This window comes from Chiloscyllium plagiosum, chromosome 32 (assembly GCF_004010195.1).
Source record: "Chiloscyllium plagiosum isolate BGI_BamShark_2017 chromosome 32, ASM401019v2, whole genome shotgun sequence".
Classification (NCBI taxonomy): domain Eukaryota; kingdom Metazoa; phylum Chordata; class Chondrichthyes; order Orectolobiformes; family Hemiscylliidae; genus Chiloscyllium; species Chiloscyllium plagiosum.
Window position 1 is genome coordinate 22,831,566 of NC_057741.1, and position 18,855 is coordinate 22,850,420.

At 37.9% G+C, this 18,855-nt stretch overlaps 1 protein-coding gene across 1 annotated transcript in view; it reads left to right on the plus strand.

Annotated features, from left to right (window-relative positions):
• The window catches only part of LOC122539413, a 64,303-nt gene that overhangs the window by 16,527 nt on the left and 28,921 nt on the right, over window positions 1–18,855 (plus strand). Inside the window, exons 3-7 of the mRNA XM_043674228.1 lie at window positions 4,350–4,522; window positions 11,374–11,453; window positions 12,295–12,418; window positions 15,929–16,055; window positions 18,279–18,337. Of these exons, the coding sequence (XP_043530163.1) occupies window positions 4,350–4,522; window positions 11,374–11,453; window positions 12,295–12,418; window positions 15,929–16,055; window positions 18,279–18,337 (563 nt within the window). The remainder of the gene's footprint in view (window positions 1–4,349; window positions 4,523–11,373; window positions 11,454–12,294; window positions 12,419–15,928; window positions 16,056–18,278; window positions 18,338–18,855) is intronic.

An 18,855-nucleotide genomic window follows, 5' to 3' on the forward strand; every position in this document is an offset into this window, starting at 1 on the left:
GGCCTAACCAGAGCTTTATAAAGTCTCAGTAGCACATCAGTGCTTTTAAATTCCAACCCTCTTGAGATAATTGACAACATTGCATTCGCTTTCTTAATCACTGACTCAACCTGCATGTTTACCTTTAGAGAATCCTCAACTAGCACTCCCAGATCCCTCTGTACTTTGGCTTTATGAATTTTCTCACCGTTTAGAAAGTAGTCAGAACGACACTGTCAATACAAAAGGAAAGTTTGAAGTGTTTGCAACCATCAACAGCCACCAGTATCTTTGGACTCCTCCTGAGGTCTGCACCATTATACAATTCCTCAAACAATTCAATTCATACTATACTATATCAGAAGAAATGGCAAAAGACAACTGGGTACACTGATGTCAAGTTTGAGGACCACAGGTTCAGAACATGAATGCATTGGTCTTTGCATGAAAAACGCTAACAGAGGTGAAGTGAAAGAGATTGCACTTGGTGTCAGAGTAGCATTTGAACAAGTGTGGCATCAAAGGGTCTTAGCAAATTTGAAGTCAATTTGAATCAGAGGAAAGCTGTCCACCGATTGGAGTCATAACTCGCACAAAAAATGGTTCTTAGAAGCTAATCCTCTTCAGCAATTGCTCTGAATATTTTACCAACAACTGAGGTTAGGCTAATTGGCCTATAATTTTCCATCTTTTGTCTTGATCTTTTCTTGAACAAGGGGGTTACAACAGCGATCTTCCAATCATCCGGGACTTCCCCTGACTCCAGTGACTTTTGAAAGATCTCAACCAATGCCTCCGCTATTTCCTCAGCCACCTCCCTCAGAACTCTAGGATGTAGCCCATCGGGGCCATTAGATTTATCCATTTTAAGATCTTTTAGCTTTTCTAGCACTTTCTCTTTTGTGATGGCAACCATACTCAACTCAGCCCCCTGACTCCCTTTAATTGTTGGGATATTAGTTGAAACTTTATTGCTGGAACAGCACAGCAGGTCAGGCAGCATCCAGGAAACAGGAGATTCGACGTTTCGGGCACAGGCCCTTCTTCAGAATTCCTGAAGAAGGGCCTGTGCCCGAAACGTCGAATCTCCTGTTCCCTGGATGCTGCCTGACCTGCTGTGCTGTTCCAGCAATAAAGTTTCAACTTTGATCTCCAGCATCTGCAGACTCACTTTCTCCTTGTTGGGATATTACTCATGTCTTCCACTGTGAAGACTGATGCAAAGTACTTATTACGTTCTCCTGCAATTTCCTTATCACCAATCACTAGGCTTCCTGCATCAGTTTGAAGTGGCCCAATGTCTACTTTTGCCTGTCGTTTGTTTCTTATGTATTGAAAGAAACTTTTACTATCATTTCTAATATTACTGGCTAGCCTACCTTCATAATTGATTCTCTCCTTCCTTATTTCTCTCTTTGTTATCCTCTGTTTGTTTTTGTAGCCTTCCCAATCTTCTGATTTCCCAGTGCTCTTGGCCACTTTTTAGGCTCTCTCTTTTTCTTTGATAGATTTCCTGACTTCCTTTGTCAGCCATGGCAAATCTCTCCCTGGATAATCTTTCTCCTCTTGGGGATGAACCTCTGTACAGTGTCCTCAATTTTACCCACAAACTCCTGCCATTTTTGCTCTACTGTCTTCCCTGCTAGGCTCTGCTTCCAGTCTATTTTCTGGATCAGTGGTGCTGGAAGAGCACAGCAATTCAGGCAGCATCCGAGGACAGGCAAAATCGACGTTTCGGGCAAAAGCCCTTCAAAAGCCTTTCCTGATGAAGGGCTTCCAGTCTATTTTCGTCAGTTCCCCTCTCCTGCCCTCATAATTACCTTTATTTAACTGTAACACCATTACACCCGATTTTGCCTTCTCTCTTTCAAACTGCAGACTGAACTCTACCATATTATGATCGCTGCTTCCTAAGTGTTCCCTTACTTTAAGATTTTTTTATAAAGTCTGGTTCATTACATAAGGGCCAAATGAATCTAAATGGTCTTTTAGTTCCTCACTAACATTAACAATTACTGTGCACTTAAGAGTCCAATGTTAAGCGCACTGGTCCATGCTGTCCCATACATCATAAATTTGTGCCCATCTTTTCCTAGAACTCCAGCGGGTTTCTGCTTCTGTTACAATGTTGAAGCTGTTTTTTTCAGAGTCACAAACAATATCCCATGTGAGTAACTAAAGGCAGACACTCCCTCCTCGTCATTCTGAATCTGTCTAACTTTTGCCATGGTTGACCGCACTATCATCCTTCTCCACCTCTCTATTATTGCTAATCTGCATGGAACTGCAATTACTCATTTCCAGTATTGGCTACAACTGGATAGATAATCAGCTATGTGTTATGGCTTCTCTTCCTGCTCCCACTCCAAGTTCTATCTTTGTCATCCTTGTTTTCTGATCTGCATGCTGCCCTTTGGTGACTTAATCTGAATGTCGCTTTCCATATGTATGTTAGTGACAACCAGCTCCAATCACGGCTACCTCTTAACCTCTCTACTGTTTCTGAAGTGTCAAGCACTTTAGCAGAAATTCCTTCAAGCTAACTATTGGGAACAAAAAAACGTTGTCTTTGGTCTTCATCCTCTGCTCCATAGCCATCCTCTTGCTGTAAAATGTCTGAGGTGGAGCCAGACTTTGTTTGCAGTTATATGTCATATTTGACTCTGTGAAACCTTCAACCATTAACCTATTCTGTCAAGGCTGCCAATTTCCACCTCTGTTCCTCTTTACCTCATCTCAGCTAAAATTCTAGTGTGTTTGCTACCACTAGAGTTGGATTCCCAATCTTGTCCGTTCCCCATAATACAGTTTGTGTTGAACACTCTATAAATTTTATGTCAATGACTCTTTTCAAGTTTGCTCTTTCTTTTTTTAAACCAGCCTTTCTTCAAATATTTTTCGCCAAATATTAAAGTTGCTATTGCTAGAAATTGAAATAAAACAAACAGGTAATTTGTTTGACTTAACATTTCCAGGGAGCAATGCTTAATAGACGTATTCGGTCTGTCAGGTTTATTTGAATCCAACTGTCACAGTAGAACTGAAAATGAAGTTTAAGTTCAGACACTTGGGGAAATGAGTGATTCCAGTAAATAAACTTAAAAAAAAAAAGTGAATCAATTAAATTATATTTCACAAAACATAACTGCTACTAAATAAAACTTAAAAAAAAAAGTGAATCAATTAAATTATATTTCACAAAACATAACTGCTACTTAGCTTGGAAATCTTAGTTGTCTAAATTTGCAATGTTCTCAAAAAGCCCTTCACCTTAGAACCCTACCTCTCCAACCAAACCAGGATAATATTCCACCTCACCTTCCACCCCGGAAATTTCCGGATACCGCGCATTATCCTCCACCATTTCTGTCCCTACCATCAGGCCCCACCACCCCACCCTTACCTGCATTCCGCAGAGAGTATTCCCTCAGTGTCTCCCTCGTTAGGAACAACCCACCCTCCCCTCCTGGCACCTTCCCTTGCCGCCTCTAGCGGTGAAAACCTGCACTCTCACCTTCCTCCTCACCTCCAAGGCCCCCAAGGATCTTTTTTTGCATCTGGCAGAGATTTTCCAGCACATCCAAACAACTCATCCACAGCATCCATTGCTTTTGCTGTGGTTTCCTTTACATTGGAGAAACAGGATGCCAACTCGTGGAACGTTTTCAGAAACCTCTCTGGAACATGTGCACCAAACAACCCTACCACCCTGTGGCCAAGCATGTCAACTCCCCCCTCCCAGTTGACCAAGGACATGCAAGTCTTGGGCCGTCTCCATTGCCAAATCCAAGCAACCTGACGATTGGGACCCTCCAACCACATGGCAACAACATTGACTTCCACCAGTTTCTTTATCTCCCCTCTGCTCACCTCATCCCAGATCCAACCCTCAACTTGGCACCGCCCTCTTGAAGTGTACTACCTGTCCATCTTCCTTCTCTCTCTCCCCCCGCCCTATCCACTCCACCTTCTCCTTTGACCTATCACTATCACCCCCCCCGTCTGCATCTACCTATCGCCTTCCCAGCTACCTTCACCCCCATCCCACTCCTATTTATCTCTCTGCCTCCTTTTCCCACTGCCGCATTCCTGATGAACAACTTATGCCCAAAACGCAGACTTTCCTACTCCTTCGATGCTGCCTAACCTGCTTTACCAGCATCTCATTTATTGACTCCGTACGCTTGCTAGTATCACTGATCTGGATTTTTACTTATTTAATCTTGTTACTTCTCAACTTGAGTTGACCAATAAAAGAATATTGTCATTAATACAAGTGGCAAAAAAGTGTTAGGATATGTCTGCAAATGTAAACTTATTTATGTGCAGTTGGTATTTCACAACCTGTATATTTTAACACCATATTTCAGTATCTCCACAGCCATTGCTGCAGCGAGATGGTGTGAGTGCTATTTCAACTGGCAACCCGCTGCTTCAGATTCATCCGTTGGATGCAGGATCACAGCGCCTGCAAAGTGTTATTTTGGAGGGACAAACAGAAAGAAGTAGCAGTGCAAAGGAAGTTGAGAGTGATGAACCCAAGGTATTTGTGTAGGATTGGTGAAGTGTTCATTTATGGATTTGATCTCTTCCCAAAGTGAAGTAATTGACTTTTGATTCCTAGTTTTTTTTTTTTAACTGCAAGATTTGTTTCTTGTAAGCTTCTGTTTTAATTTTAATAATTTGTATGGTATTTACAAAAGTACCAGTCTTGCCCATGACGATGATATTGTGGCTATTTACTGGTGCCTTGTTTATAGATCTACCCACAACTTGTGATATGTAGGATTAAAGATATGGGAATGTGTTAGTATGAATGATATTTGAATTGCAGTAAAGGAGTCAAGAACATGAACTTCATTTGAGAAGTCTCAAAAAAGATGAATTTCTCTATTTTTGAACAAATTATATTGGGGGGGAAAAAACCTGGAAGTCATAGCCTATTTGGGGATTGTCATTTGAGTGGATTAACTTTTCTTCAATTTAAGAAGTTAAGACTGCTGTAAGGGGGATGGTGATTAGCAATGAGCAAAACTATTGAATTTTCATTATTTTGTGGCTATTTCCCATTAGCAAATTGCCTTTTATAATGCCACCTTACAAGCACTAGCTCTGCTTGGATAATTTAAATAAAGACAATTATTTGGACTTTTGAGTTTTACAGTTGTGCAAATAAATAATAAAGTATTTTTAATCTTGAATTAATTATTTTAGGGCAAGCTTGACTTGCAAACCTATTAGTTTAAATAATGGGGTGTTTTTTTCTCTCTTGCTCTGTTTGTATCCCAAAACCTGTAAAACTGGTTTGCTCGGAAATAGCACCCTTCAACCAAACGTCTGAACAACTAACGAGGGTTGGTATTAGTGGGGTCAATTAGCAGTTGTTCATACTTTTTCAGTGTTCCATTTAATCAGTACTTTGTGAGACTGAACAAATGGACAAGTATCGTTAACAAAAATAAATCCTGCATTCTGTGAAACCTGGTAGTGAACTGATGAATGCACAAAACACCAAAAACATTGAGAATTTGGCTTAGTTCGAGAATGTTTTTATACCAGGAATAAATGAGAGTCAAGATGCTGAGAAATGATGGCTTGATCATTATTTTAATTTTCAAGAATTGCACGTCCTGATCATCATGTTTTGTACTGACACAATTAATTTAATGTGAATATAAATTGATTGGAAACCTATTTCTGTTTTGGTTTTTCTTTGCTTTTTAACAAATGATCATAAGGATATTTTTGAATTTGTTAACCTGCATTTGAATTTGAGTAGCACTTGTAATTGAAATGGAAATTGAATACTGGACCAATGAGTTCTCCTAAATTCAAATTCCAGTCTATTGATGCAATGTTTGCAGGCTTTGGCAGTGAATAAATGGTGGTAATTGTGTTTGTTATTATGAAATTGTGAAATTATATTTGGGCTGGAAGGGAAATGTTAGCAATTCTTTTGTTAATTTTACAATGTTTATAAAAGGTTTATACTTGGTTAACATTTTTCTTAATTTAAGCTATTGATTGTGTTGCAACTCTTTGCAAGTTGCATTGTTACCTTGGTAAACCAAATACATGAGTCACTGTGGTTCCAACTTTTGACATTCCTACACAACTAAATTTACAATTTGCTTCCTGCTTATTGGCAGGAAATACAAAAATTGAATTAAATTAAGTGATGGACATAACTCACAGCCAAATCTTGCTTCCAATTAGTGTATCAAGTCACTGTTTAAAATCATAATCCTGCTTTTATAAAGGGAGTGACATATTAAGGACAATGGAAGAGTCAATGTTTGGTGTAGCATGCTTTCTACATGCTGGGTCATATTCAGATGACAGGGAAAATGTGAGTATTTTGATATCTGTTAAAGGGTTAGATGGGATCGTATAGGTCTATTTTCTTTCATTGATTCGTGGATACATAGAAAAGTATTTTATACTTTTTTTTGCTGATTTGAAATTGTTTTTGTAGCCTCAGGGTTAATCCAACAGATTTCTCTGTTGTAGAACCGATCTCTTGTGCCACCTTGTGGCAATTTTGATTTCTAGCTTGAAATTTCTTCTGTTGAGAATATACCACATTGTATCACTGTAGCTGTTTACTTGAGATAACTAAAATTATATTGGTCACTATCATGATACATGTTAGATATTCGGTGTATTCCAAGTAGTCTAAATTTGAAGTTCCCGCCACAATGAAACATTATATTTGTACAGTGCCTATCATAAGTCCAAAAGTGCTTGACAGCCAGTTAAGTTCTTTTGAAGCGTAGTCACTATAATAATATATGAAATACTATTGCCCGTTTGTACACAACAGGTAATTTGTTGCTAGTGATATTCTTTGAGGAGTAAATGTTTGCCAAGACATCGAGAGCTCCTCTGCTCCCCTCCAAATAACAATCTGGTTCTGCTGAGAGGGGCAGCTTTTGGCTGTGGTTTAGAATATCACCTGAAGATTGATAGCTTCAGTGCCACCTTGCACCATCTATACCACACTGAAGTGTTTGCTCAAGCTTTGTTTAATAAGGCTTAAACTGAAGGCTTCTGACTCGAGTGACAGTACTATTGTTAATCCCTACATTGACACTTATGCGCATTAATGTTGTTCAGTTTGCAGCAATAACTAAACATTCATGCAACTGGGCAAGTTTTCATACACCATTTTATTGCTGCTCTGTTTTATTAATCAACTTGTGCCTCAGAGAGGTATCCCTTTTCAAATCCTTTTGTTTTGCTTTGTACTATGGCTACACTCCTATCCCCTTCAACCCAGCAAATCCACACTGCTTATCTTTACTCTGGGCTTTCAGTGCTGCTTCTGGTCCTGAGAAGTTGCAGTGTCTGCTGCTCCTGGTGAAGTTCTTGGAGTACAGACCTATTGGTTATTTAATTAGCCGGCTGCTGTTAGAGGCAGTATCCTCAATCTGAGATGCCAGACAGAGGCAACAGACTGTCAGAAAGGGATTTAATCACATTGGGGTGCATGGAAATAGTCACAGTGGCTTTATGGCTGGTGAATGGAGCCAGTATCATGACCACTAAATTTAGCTGTGAAAGTGCAATTGCTGCTAAGAAGAAAGGCATTACTGCTGCATACTTTATTTTCCCTTGTAATAGGGAAGCTGCCCTGTAATATAACTGAGTTGTTTTCAGCTGGGAAATTGATCTTATTTTCCCGATCTTTGCCTCAATTGATACCACAAATACACGTGCTTTCTACAGCAACTCAAAAGCAAAATACCGCGGATGCTGGAAATTTGAACTAAAAACAGAAAATGGTGGAAATGCTCAGCAGCTCACTCTGGCAGCGCCTGTGGAGAGAGAAACAGAGACACCGTTTCAGGTCTGTGACCTTCCATCAGAACATGCTCTCTATTTCTTGATAGGGGCGTTCAACACTGGCCAATTTCTGAAGACCGGGTTTAATTGGAATCAGTCATCCCTATGTCAAGGTCTGATTTGTTATTAACCTTTGATCTCTGTACATGGATTGAATAAATCAGTCATGGGTATATTGTTTAAAGGTCAGCTCAAGTTAATAGGTTTCACTTCAAATTCCACAAATACAAGAATGCAATATAAAATGCAATTCATTTGCAAGGAAGAAAACAATCCCACAAATCAGTTGTTTGCTATGGTGGATGTCTTACAACTTTTATCCTTAACAGGGCTAGTACAATAGTGTCAAGCATCAGTTCATAATTAGTGTTCACGTGAGTGTTTTCCGTAATATGCAGAGAACAATATCTCACTATTGTTAAATTTTAAGTAATCGCCTAATATTTGAAATTTAAAAGCTTATGACCAGCATGGATGAAAATCTGCCGATGTTTGGTTCCCCTTAGTGGTGAAACTTCTCCTGCCAATCTTAAATTTTGACCAAAAGTCAGTATGGATGCAAAGCCTTTATTGTTATATTGATCTAATCATGGGAATTTAGGTGGAATTAATTCACCTTCCTGCATCTACCTGAAACCCAGAGAACATTTGACAAAACAATCTTACTGTCTGATTTACTGTAGTGAAAGACAATGAGATGTTTTTTGCATTTTCAAGGTGAAAAAATTGCAAGTTGTTGATTACTCCCATTGTTTTTGTTATATCAATACACTTGGTATATATGATGTAATAATTTATCTGCTATTTTCACAGCAAATGACTGATGCATTGAATTGTTTCTTGTAAGTGGAATTGAAAGTTATTTTCTATTTATTGATATTTTAACTGAAATGTGTTTGAAAAAACTTGTGTCCAAAATATCAACTTATACTTTTCAACCGTAACTGAAAATGTGGATTTGGTTGGGAAAAAAAGTCAGTGTAAAAGGCACATTGGTCTGTGGTTGATGTCAACCTGTGTTTGCAGGTACAGAGGAGTTCAGCTTTGCTTCTGATCTGTTCTGAGATGCAGATAACATTTGTTTTGTGATATCATTCGAGGAAGATTAAGGGAAACAAATCAATTTCTTATTTGTATACTGCACTCTGAGTTGAGCTAAATATCAAAGAAAAGTTGCTCAAACAGTAGTAATAACACAGCCTAAATTAAGGAGATTTATTTTATGTCAGAGAATGGTTTGCTCAATTGAAAACTGATAATATTGCAATTTGAGACAGAAGTGTTTGATATCTAATGAAATTGTAATGCTAATAACAGAGCAATAACATTTCAACTTTGGTGATACCGTCATTGTTACTCTGACCTATATACCAGCACATCAGGTATTTAACAATTTAGGGTTAGTTCTAAAAGTAGAAGATGGAATTTACTAAAAATATGATAGAGATTTTGGGTAGTAATTTGAACTTGAGGTCTGTTGATTTTCATAAGTAGCTTCAGTGTCACTCCTTGCTTAAGGTGGTAGAAAGAAGTGATTGACAGAGTTACTTTAGAAATGCCCAGTTATTCAGAAATGGGTTCTGAACTTTAATATTTGCCCTTGTATCTTGTTGTGGATTTTAGGGCTGCTATGTAGTAGCATGTTCTGTGTTTAAGGGGTTTTTCCAGTCTAAACAAGTATGGTCACTTCTTGCTGAAACAAGTGTTTTTAGCCCAGGGTGTTTTTTAAAAATTAATTTATTGCAATATGGGCATTGCTGGCTAGGCCAACACTTATTGTCCATTCCTTGTCCTGAGAAGATGGTGGTGAGCTGCCGCCTTTAACCACAACAGTACATTAGGTTTCGGTAGACCCAAAATGCCATTCAGGGAGTGAATGCCAGGATTTTGATCCAGTGATGGTGAAGAAATGGTGACGCATTTCCTTGTCAGAACTTTGAGTGGTTTTGAGAGGAGCTTGCAGGTGGCGGTGCTATCATGTACATCTGCCCTGTTCTTCTAGATGGGAGCGATTTTGGGTTTCATAAGTAACCTTTTGTGAATTTATACAGTGCAATGTGTATCTGGTGGATGGTGCATATTGCTGCTATTGAGCATTAGTAATGGAGAGAGTGAATGTTTGTGGATGTCGTGCCACACAAATGGACAACTTTCTCCTGGATGGTGTATTCCACCATACTGCTGATTTGTGGATAGACTTTTTTGAATCAGAAGCTGAGTTAAACACTGCAAGATTCTTACCCTGATATGTTCTTGTAACCGCTATATTTGTGGGTTCAGCTTCTGATAAGTGGCAACTTTATGTTGATAGTGAAGGTTTCAGTCATGTATTGCCATTAAATGTCAAAAGATGATGGTTGGATTATCTCTTGAATAAAATTGCCTGGCATTTGTGTGGTATATATATATGATCTGCCACTTGTTAGCCCAAACCTAGATATGGTCCAAGTCCTGCTGCATTTGAAGATGGACTGTTTCATGTGCATGTGCACAATTGTCTGGTAGTACAGAACATTAGAAGCTAGATATCTAAATACACAGGATCCTGTTTTATGAAGGCAAAAGGAATTGCACATAGGTTGCACCTTTAAGAGTCAACACTCTGACCAATTGGAATCTACATCTCTGGTCTGAGAATTAAGATTTAACAGTTAATTGTTTTGCTGTATTTCCATTCCAATCTATCAGCACCCTGTTCTCATCCTGTATAAAATGGTATTCCTTGTTTCAAATCTGTTTTAGTTCTGATGAGTGCATGATGAGCATTTCAACTTCTTGCCTTTTAGCAATGTCTTGGCATGTGTATGTCGATAGTATTACTTCTGAAGGGGAAAAACGGTTTTGAGTCAAACCAATGATACCAAGTGCCATCAAGAAAAGTGTACAGAACTTGAGGTAAATCAGGGACTGATAAGTAGATGATACCAAGTTTGGATTTTATTTGATCTTAAGCTTCACTGTGCATGCTTTGAGTGATTTCTCACTGGATGGAAATAGTAGTACAGTATATTGAAATGTTACAGGGTTCAGAGATCCAGATTATGATATAGGGCATTTGTTTAATTCCACCTTGGAAGAACAGGAACTTAAATTCAATTTATTAAACAATCTGGAATGAAAAGCTTGTATCAATAATGTTGACCATGTCACTCATGGATTATCTTAAAATCTATCTGCTTCACTGGTATCCTTTAGGGAAGGATATCTGCTGTGCTTACCTAGTTTGGCCTGCATTTGACACTGGACCCAGAGCGCTGTGATTGACTCTTCACTGGCTTGCCAAGCCTTTTCAGAAAACAATCAGTTGTCAAAAGGGTTGCTCACCATGGTCTTGTCAAGGACAATAAATTACGGCTTTGTCAGCAGAATTTACATTCTGCAAATTAATATTTTAAAAATGCCTACTGTTGGGCTGTTTATAACAACAAGGCTAACCTGAAGTTTCAAATTTAAAAAAAGCAAGTGTATGTTTTTGTCAGTAATTGCTTCATGTATTGGGTTGTATTCACGCCAACGGAGACATCCATAAACCTCTCTTTTTAAATTCAGAAGAGAAAAGGTGGTTGGCCAAAAGGCAAGAAAAGGAAACCTCAAAAAGATTTTACTGCACCCCGGGCTCCTACTACAGGGTAAGAAAGTGGTTTCATGTCATGTTTGAAGGACTTAATTTTGAATGCCCAGTCGACGTTAAGCACTTGTATTGATGTTTGCTCATTTGATCATTCCAGCATTATGTCATCTACTTTGCTCTGACAGAAACATCACATCCCTTGTAATAATGTTTCTGTCAGATTTATAACTGAACCTTGATGGTATGATGATTAGATTGCCACAGTGTGTTAGCACTATTTCAAGTCAGAATAAAATACCTAAGCAAAAATCAGAATTTGCAGTCAGAAAAGCAAAGAAATTAGAATGAAGGCTTTTGGCCACCTGTCTAATACCAAAGAGCTCCACCAAAATTGCAGGAATGCATAAACACTAAAATTAGCAAGTTAACTGCACAGGATGTGGCAAAAGGATAATGTCCAAGCTTATGGTGAGGTTTAAAACTACGTTGGGTAAGTCACCAAAAATGCTTAATTTATATTTATGAGCAACAAGCTACGTTATAGGTAGCTCAACCTCTTTTGTTTTTGCGTAGCTAAATTTTATGATTGTATAAATAAAACTATAGTTTATCAATAACTAGATATTTAGTAATAGTGCTTATACAGTACGTGTATCACAAACATGTTTTATGAAATGCTTGTGGTAAATTTGGGTCATTTGTATTCTTATTTTTGGACATCATTAATTATAGAATCAAGTCACATTGTCTTCTGTTGCAATACTTTTCTAATTACCCAGTTAAAATATGGCTAGACTTATTCTTTGTGTAGTCTCACTTATTTATTTTTTAAATTGATATGCCTGGTAACACTGCCTTTCAAAATTTGTTCCTTTTAATCCCTTGTAACTGCCTGACAGGTATGTGTTATTCCTGAATGAACAGAGAGCCAAGCTGAAAATTGAACATCCAGATCTCCCTTTTACAGAGATTACAAAACTGCTGGGCACTCAGTGGTCACAACTGTCTCAGGAAGGCAAACAGGTGAGAAATGTCTATCTTTAAAGTGGCTACGGCTTTCTTCCTGTCTGTTTGGTTTTGGAGTAAGACTTCATGTTTATTTTTCCCGCCATGTTAACTCTTATTATAGCTCTCCTGCATCCCATACAAAAAAAAATGAAGAGGATCAGAGAAGGAAGAAGAGGGTATATTCAGAACTTTGCCTTCAGGGTTCACATTGAGGTTTTCTATGAGCTTAAGTGTTAAATATGAAGTTTATATTTGTGTTTCAATTAATTGATGCTAACTGATCCTTGGATTCAGATTTGGGATTTATCTGTTATTGAACAATGGCATTTAAAAACAAAACCTTTTCCAGGGGCATACAATTCAAGCAGGAATAACTAACAAATAAACCTATGTGCAAATGAGACTAAGGGTTTAGAGGATCATAGTGCCAATCCTGTATCCAGGGTGAGGCGAGGGTGATGTTGATAATACATGCAGCCCTTGGTCTGTAGGATTGACAACCTGATACTAGATGTCACTGTTTAATAGACGGATCCATGATTTGTTGGTATCTGCTGCTTAGAAAGTCAACATAAGTAATTGTCTTCTCATAAGGACTATAGTATAATGAATTTAACTTACACCTGGTTGGAAATCAAAAGCTCCAGTTTTGCATGCTTGGCCTTTTTTTGGATGCATCCTATTTACCTGTGTATTCACCAGTAACAATGATTTCCTAGGTTCCCAAGAGAAATTAAAAGATGGTCCCATCTAATCTCATCGGAATTAATTGAATTGAATGGAATTTATTGTCACGTGTATCGAGGCACAGTGAAAAGCTTTAACTTGAGAGCAATGCAGGCAGATCACATATTTAAATAGCACAGATATGTAAATAGTAGGTAAACAGCAGCAAAAACCAAAACACAGGCACAGGTGAATGCTAAGAATTTGAGTCCATTCAGTATCTGAGCAACAGGAGGGTAGAAACTGTTTTGAAACCATCCGGTGCGTATGTTCAGGCTTTTGTACCTTCTCCCTGATGGTAGAGGTTATAGAAAAGCATTGCCAAGGTGGGATGGATCTTTGAGAATGCTGGCTGCCTTTCCTTGACAGCGGGCCTGGTAGATGGATTCTACAGACGGGAGGTTGGCCTTTGTGATAGTCTGGGCCGAGTTCGCCAGTCTCTGTAACCATCTCTGATCTTGAATGGTATAGTTACCATACCAGGTAGTGATACATCCAGATTGAATGCTCTTAATGACTCACCTATAAATGTTAGCAAGGGTATTCGCCGTCTTGCCAAATTTCCTCAGATGTCTGAGGAAGTAGTGATGTTGGGCGTTTGTAACCAGTGCGTCCACATGAAGAGTCCAAGAAGGCTTGTTGTTGATCACTCCCAGGATCACTCTCCACCCGTTCCATCTGTGCTGTTAATGTGTAGGTGGGCATGAATAACATCCCACAAAAAGTCAATAATGAGTTACTTGGTTTTGCCGGCATTGAGAGCTACGTTGTTCTTGGTGCTCCATTTTTCCAGGTCTTCCACCTCCTGTTAGTCTGTTTCTTCACCATCTGAGATTCAACTGACTAGGGTAGTGTCATCAGCGAACTTGTAAATGGCATTAGTCTGGTATTTGGTGACGCAGTCATCGATATACAGTGAGTAAGTAGGGGGCTGAGTATGCACCCCTGCAGGGCTCCAGTGTTGAGTGTTAGTGACGATGAAATATTGTCCCCAATCTTTGATTGTGGCCTGATTGTGAGTTACTCATCCTGGCTCAAGTTAAGGCAGGGTATTAAGCCTGGCTATTCGAGGCAATCGAATTTAAAAAAAAGAAATTTTTACAATCAAGGGCTGGTTGGGTACAGCCTACACACATTTGTTGCAAATGGGCAAAGTGACCTATTTAATATGATCCACCAGTTGTTGGTGCATATTACTTGGCATCCCATCAATATTAAAGTTCATGTACCACATTACTCATTTATGTGCTGGACAGAATGTTTTGTTGGCTTAATGGTAGTATCTGTTATGGTGAATATCACTTGTGTTGCTGCTGCAAAGAAGCAGCATGGAAAAAATAACTTCAACTGTCGCTCACTTTATCCTGCCAGGGTTATGTGAGGTAGATTAAGATCTTTTCAGAGCTGCTAGTGGTGGCCTTAGGTTTGTTCATAAGTTGGTGAGTTGTACAGTGAGCAGTTATCTACTGTAGCAAACCACAGGGCAACATTGATATGCTCTATTTTGGCAGTGACCTTGCATGTGGCAGTGTATAGCTTCTGGTACACGCAGGTGAGTTGCACTGCACACCTGACTGATCATAAATGTCTCGTTAGTGTAATTCGTCTCATACTAGATTATCCAGCACAAGTCCAATCATAGAATCCCATCTAATGTTGAGTACTGTTGTTTAAGAGGAGGTTGGTTAAGTATGGTTAGTATGTTGCAAACAGCCAAATATGCAGGCCCCTGTTGTACACTGAAAAGACGTGCGCAAAATGTCTTTTTCAGCTCAACAAAATAATGGTAGCTATTTGCTGGTTCAGTTCTCAAGTCAAAGTCTTAACCAATCAGTCAACTTGCCTGATTTTAACATTTTAAACGAGCTTGATAGTTAATTGTTGATGATCACTAACTGATATATTCTCCATGGTAACAACTACCAATCACAGTCCACTTGCTCCTTTCATACAGCTGTAAGTGTTGGTTTCCAATCATATTGGTATTCTTGCAAATTGTCCCGATGTTATGGACCAAACTAAACCTCCCCAAAATATGTTAAGGAGATAGCTTAGGCTCTAACTTTTTATTTTATTTCAAGGCACTTGGATGGTGCTGTGTTTCAGATATGATTTGATTGGTCCACCTCTAGGCTTCAGGCAAAGCACACTTTATGTTAACTGTTGGAAGAATACAAACTAAAAAGAATTAGCATTATTTTAACTCTATTGAAATACTTAATGAAATAATATATTCAGTACAAATCGTCAAATATTATAATATTGCAGCATCCCATAAACCCTTAGCAAACGCAAATTTACAAATTCCTAATGTGTTATCTCCTTCCTAGTCCAGGAGAAAGGAACACTGAAAGAAACAATCTGGCAGCAGCAGAGAGAACTCTAGCTTTTTACTGCAGCACAGAGATAGCTATCTATATCAGCTTCAACAGTCAACTCGACACTCCAACTGAAAGTAAAATACAAACCCGAGGTCTGTGAGCCTGACTCCTCACTCGTGCTCTTTTGTGTAATGTTTAAAAAAAAAACACTGTTCAGAAGCAGACATTCCAGTCTCATTGTGGCAACAAGCCTCTCCGCAAGTGAAACAGCGCACAACAAATCTAGTACCATCAGAGTGCAAGACAAAAGCTTAGACAAAATGTATTCTCAGCAATACTATAATACTGTCATCTACATGTTGGAAGTATGCATTTGGTATGATTTGATGTCAGTCCATGGCAATAATATTTCTCATGGAAACTGGTGACACATCATAGATTTGGATTCCACTAAGCATTCCTTCCTTTATACGTACAGAAGTATATTGATGAAGCAGAAAAAGACAAGCAACGCTATATTGAGGAGCTGAAAGCATACCAAAATTCAGAGGCATATCAAGCTTTCCTGAAAAGAAGAGCAATGAACAAAGTAAAAAACCTATGTGGTAAGAGTCTAGCTCATTTGCCTTTTTATTTTGTTACTTTAATTTTGCATTTTTTTATAACTGACTTATAGGAAAATATCAATTTTGTTATGAAAGGAACAATCAATTTTATTCTCAAACAAAATATTTTGCCAATTATATAGATCCATATTGGAGATAAAAAGCAAAATGCAATTGTTAAAAATTCTGTTCATCAACAAATCAATCAGCATCTGAAATTTTAAAAAAAGGCAAATTTTGGATGGACACCATTCCAAAAAACTGAAGAAAGAACTCTACTGTTTGCAGCATTGTACATGATTTGTGGTGATGAAATCCAGTATAATACTGAGATTGATTAACTCTGGGGGAGGCAATGTACCACAGTATCTTCATCCACATGTCCATGATAACACATCTATGTTTCATAATTATGCAAATTTTACTTGTGTCAGACAACTTTTTAGTTCTCAATTTTTGCATGAAAATTCATGGAAAGAAGAGCAAATTTGATACGTGCTGATATGGGTCAGTACTCGAGCATTCATGTATTTGCTGCTGTTTGTAGGCTTAGTTGCCAGCAATCGTGCTTTGCCTGTTAGATGTTTATGGGTTCCATTCCAGGGAAGTGTTGAAGGAATGTTGCATTGGGAGCGTTGTTAAAGTGAAAAGTTGTAAACTTACTCCATTGGTTTGTATGTGTGTTATAGAGGATGATGAGAGGGTTTTGAGTATTATACTGATAATTGTTTGAACAATACCTGTTTTTAGGGCCTTACTTTAGTGCTACATTCATTTACTTAATAGAAAAGATGCATCCATGTAGTTAATTCCATCTGCAGCATTTCAACTCACTTGCTAGAACACCATGGTGGATGTGAGATTGAGGATCTAAAATTTGAATTTAGACAACAAGTATATGTAGATTTTTATTTACCACAAAATAATTTCTCAATTTAAAAGAATACTATAAAATGGCCTGTGAACCTGTACTGCTGATTTGCAGAATTAAGCTGAAATTCAAAGATAAGAGGACAATAGAGTTTTCATAAAATGAATACTGACACATTAATTGACCATTTGAACTAACTTTGAACTGATACATGGCATGACAATTTACGTAAATGAGATATCTTTTCCAAAGAATACCATTGGATTAGCCTGTCTTCAATCATGTCACCATATTACAGTTGATTTGGACTTTTCTTGTAATGAAGAACCCTTTCCCAGGGAATATCATTGGGTTAACTTGCTGTAAATCATGTCACCTTATTATGTGATTGGTCTTTCTTGTAATTAAGGCTGTACTATTTCTTAAAAAAAAATGTGTAATTTTCAAATGTAATTGCACAACTTCACCACGGAACACAGAAGCTTCAATCTGTGTTGCTGGATAGAATTGCGTCAAGGTACCTTTAATTCAATAAACTAATGACTCTTTTTGAACAGACTGCATTTGTTGATTCTTTTGACCGATCTCGAACCAAGAGGTCCCTCTTGAGGGGTCATAGATCTTCAAGATTTGGCTCAGAGGGTTGGAGCTAATCACTTAAAAAATTATATGTACGTTTCCAGATTTAATCAGCTGAATAATTGAGAAACTACACACTACTGATATATAATGCCAGCAGTCCTATGACATTGCTCATGTTAAGTCTGTAGACACTGTTTTACAACCTATAACAGAATGTTTATAATGTTGAATATATTGAACTATTAAGATGCAACTATGTTGTTTTAAGGCAGATCAATATTATTGCTGGTAAAGATGGTCTCAGGCCATTGAAAGATTACTCAGTTTTTGGTCAGGAAAAATTGGAAGGTGTAAATCAGTTTAAGCCTTCAGAAGCACAATACCTTTGAAAATTGTTGAACATTTGTACTTGTGTGTGCAGATGTTACTATGTTGTAATTGTAACTTTATTACTTAATAGCATTCTATACCATCTTTTGCCATATTTAAACCTGATAAGATTTTTATAATTTTGGATATTTCTGACATTTTGGTGATCATGGGGATGTTTCATTTTGAAGTTAGCTCGAGATTGAGAAGAAGCAACAACTTGATGTCGAGCAAAGCATATAAACCCCATAATCTTGAACTAATATTCAATTCATCAGTATTAGAGATTGCAGTGTTTATTTGCCAAAGAGGACATCTATTGCCAGGCATCAAACTGCTGGTGAGGCATAAAACTGTTCAGATTTAAAGTTACAGTGAATGCCATCATTTGTTCCACTTAGGTGTGGAGTCTCTGGATACTGAATTTGAAAGTGAAATGGTTGGATTGTCAGAAATTGGTGTAAGTAAACTTTTTTTATTTCATTAAACATCGCACGTAACAAATAGTAATTTATTTTAAGCAAGGGAAAGGCAGTGAAAATTGTTTATTTGGTAAAATAATCTAAATTATTAGTATAGCACTACTCATATTCAAGGTACTGTGACAGCAATTGAATGCACTTTGAAATGTTGTAGTTGTATTGGAGGGTAATTAAACCAATTTATAGGTAATGAAGTCCCACATGCAGCATTAAAAGTAATATCCAGGTAATATTTTTTAGAGTGTTGGTTAAAGAATTTATTTTAACCCGAACACTGCGTGAACTGCTATCCTTTTTCTTGTGTGTGGGATCTTTTTATTTCTCTCTGAATGATTAACTGGTGCCGTGGTTTAATATTTCATCAGAAAAAACCAGCACCTCAACAGGCAACATGCCCTCAGTATTGTACTGAAGTGTCAGCCTGGATTATGAGCTCAGGTTTCTGAGGTGGGGTTTGAATCCAGAGCTTCTGATTCCAAGCTAAGTTTGATACATA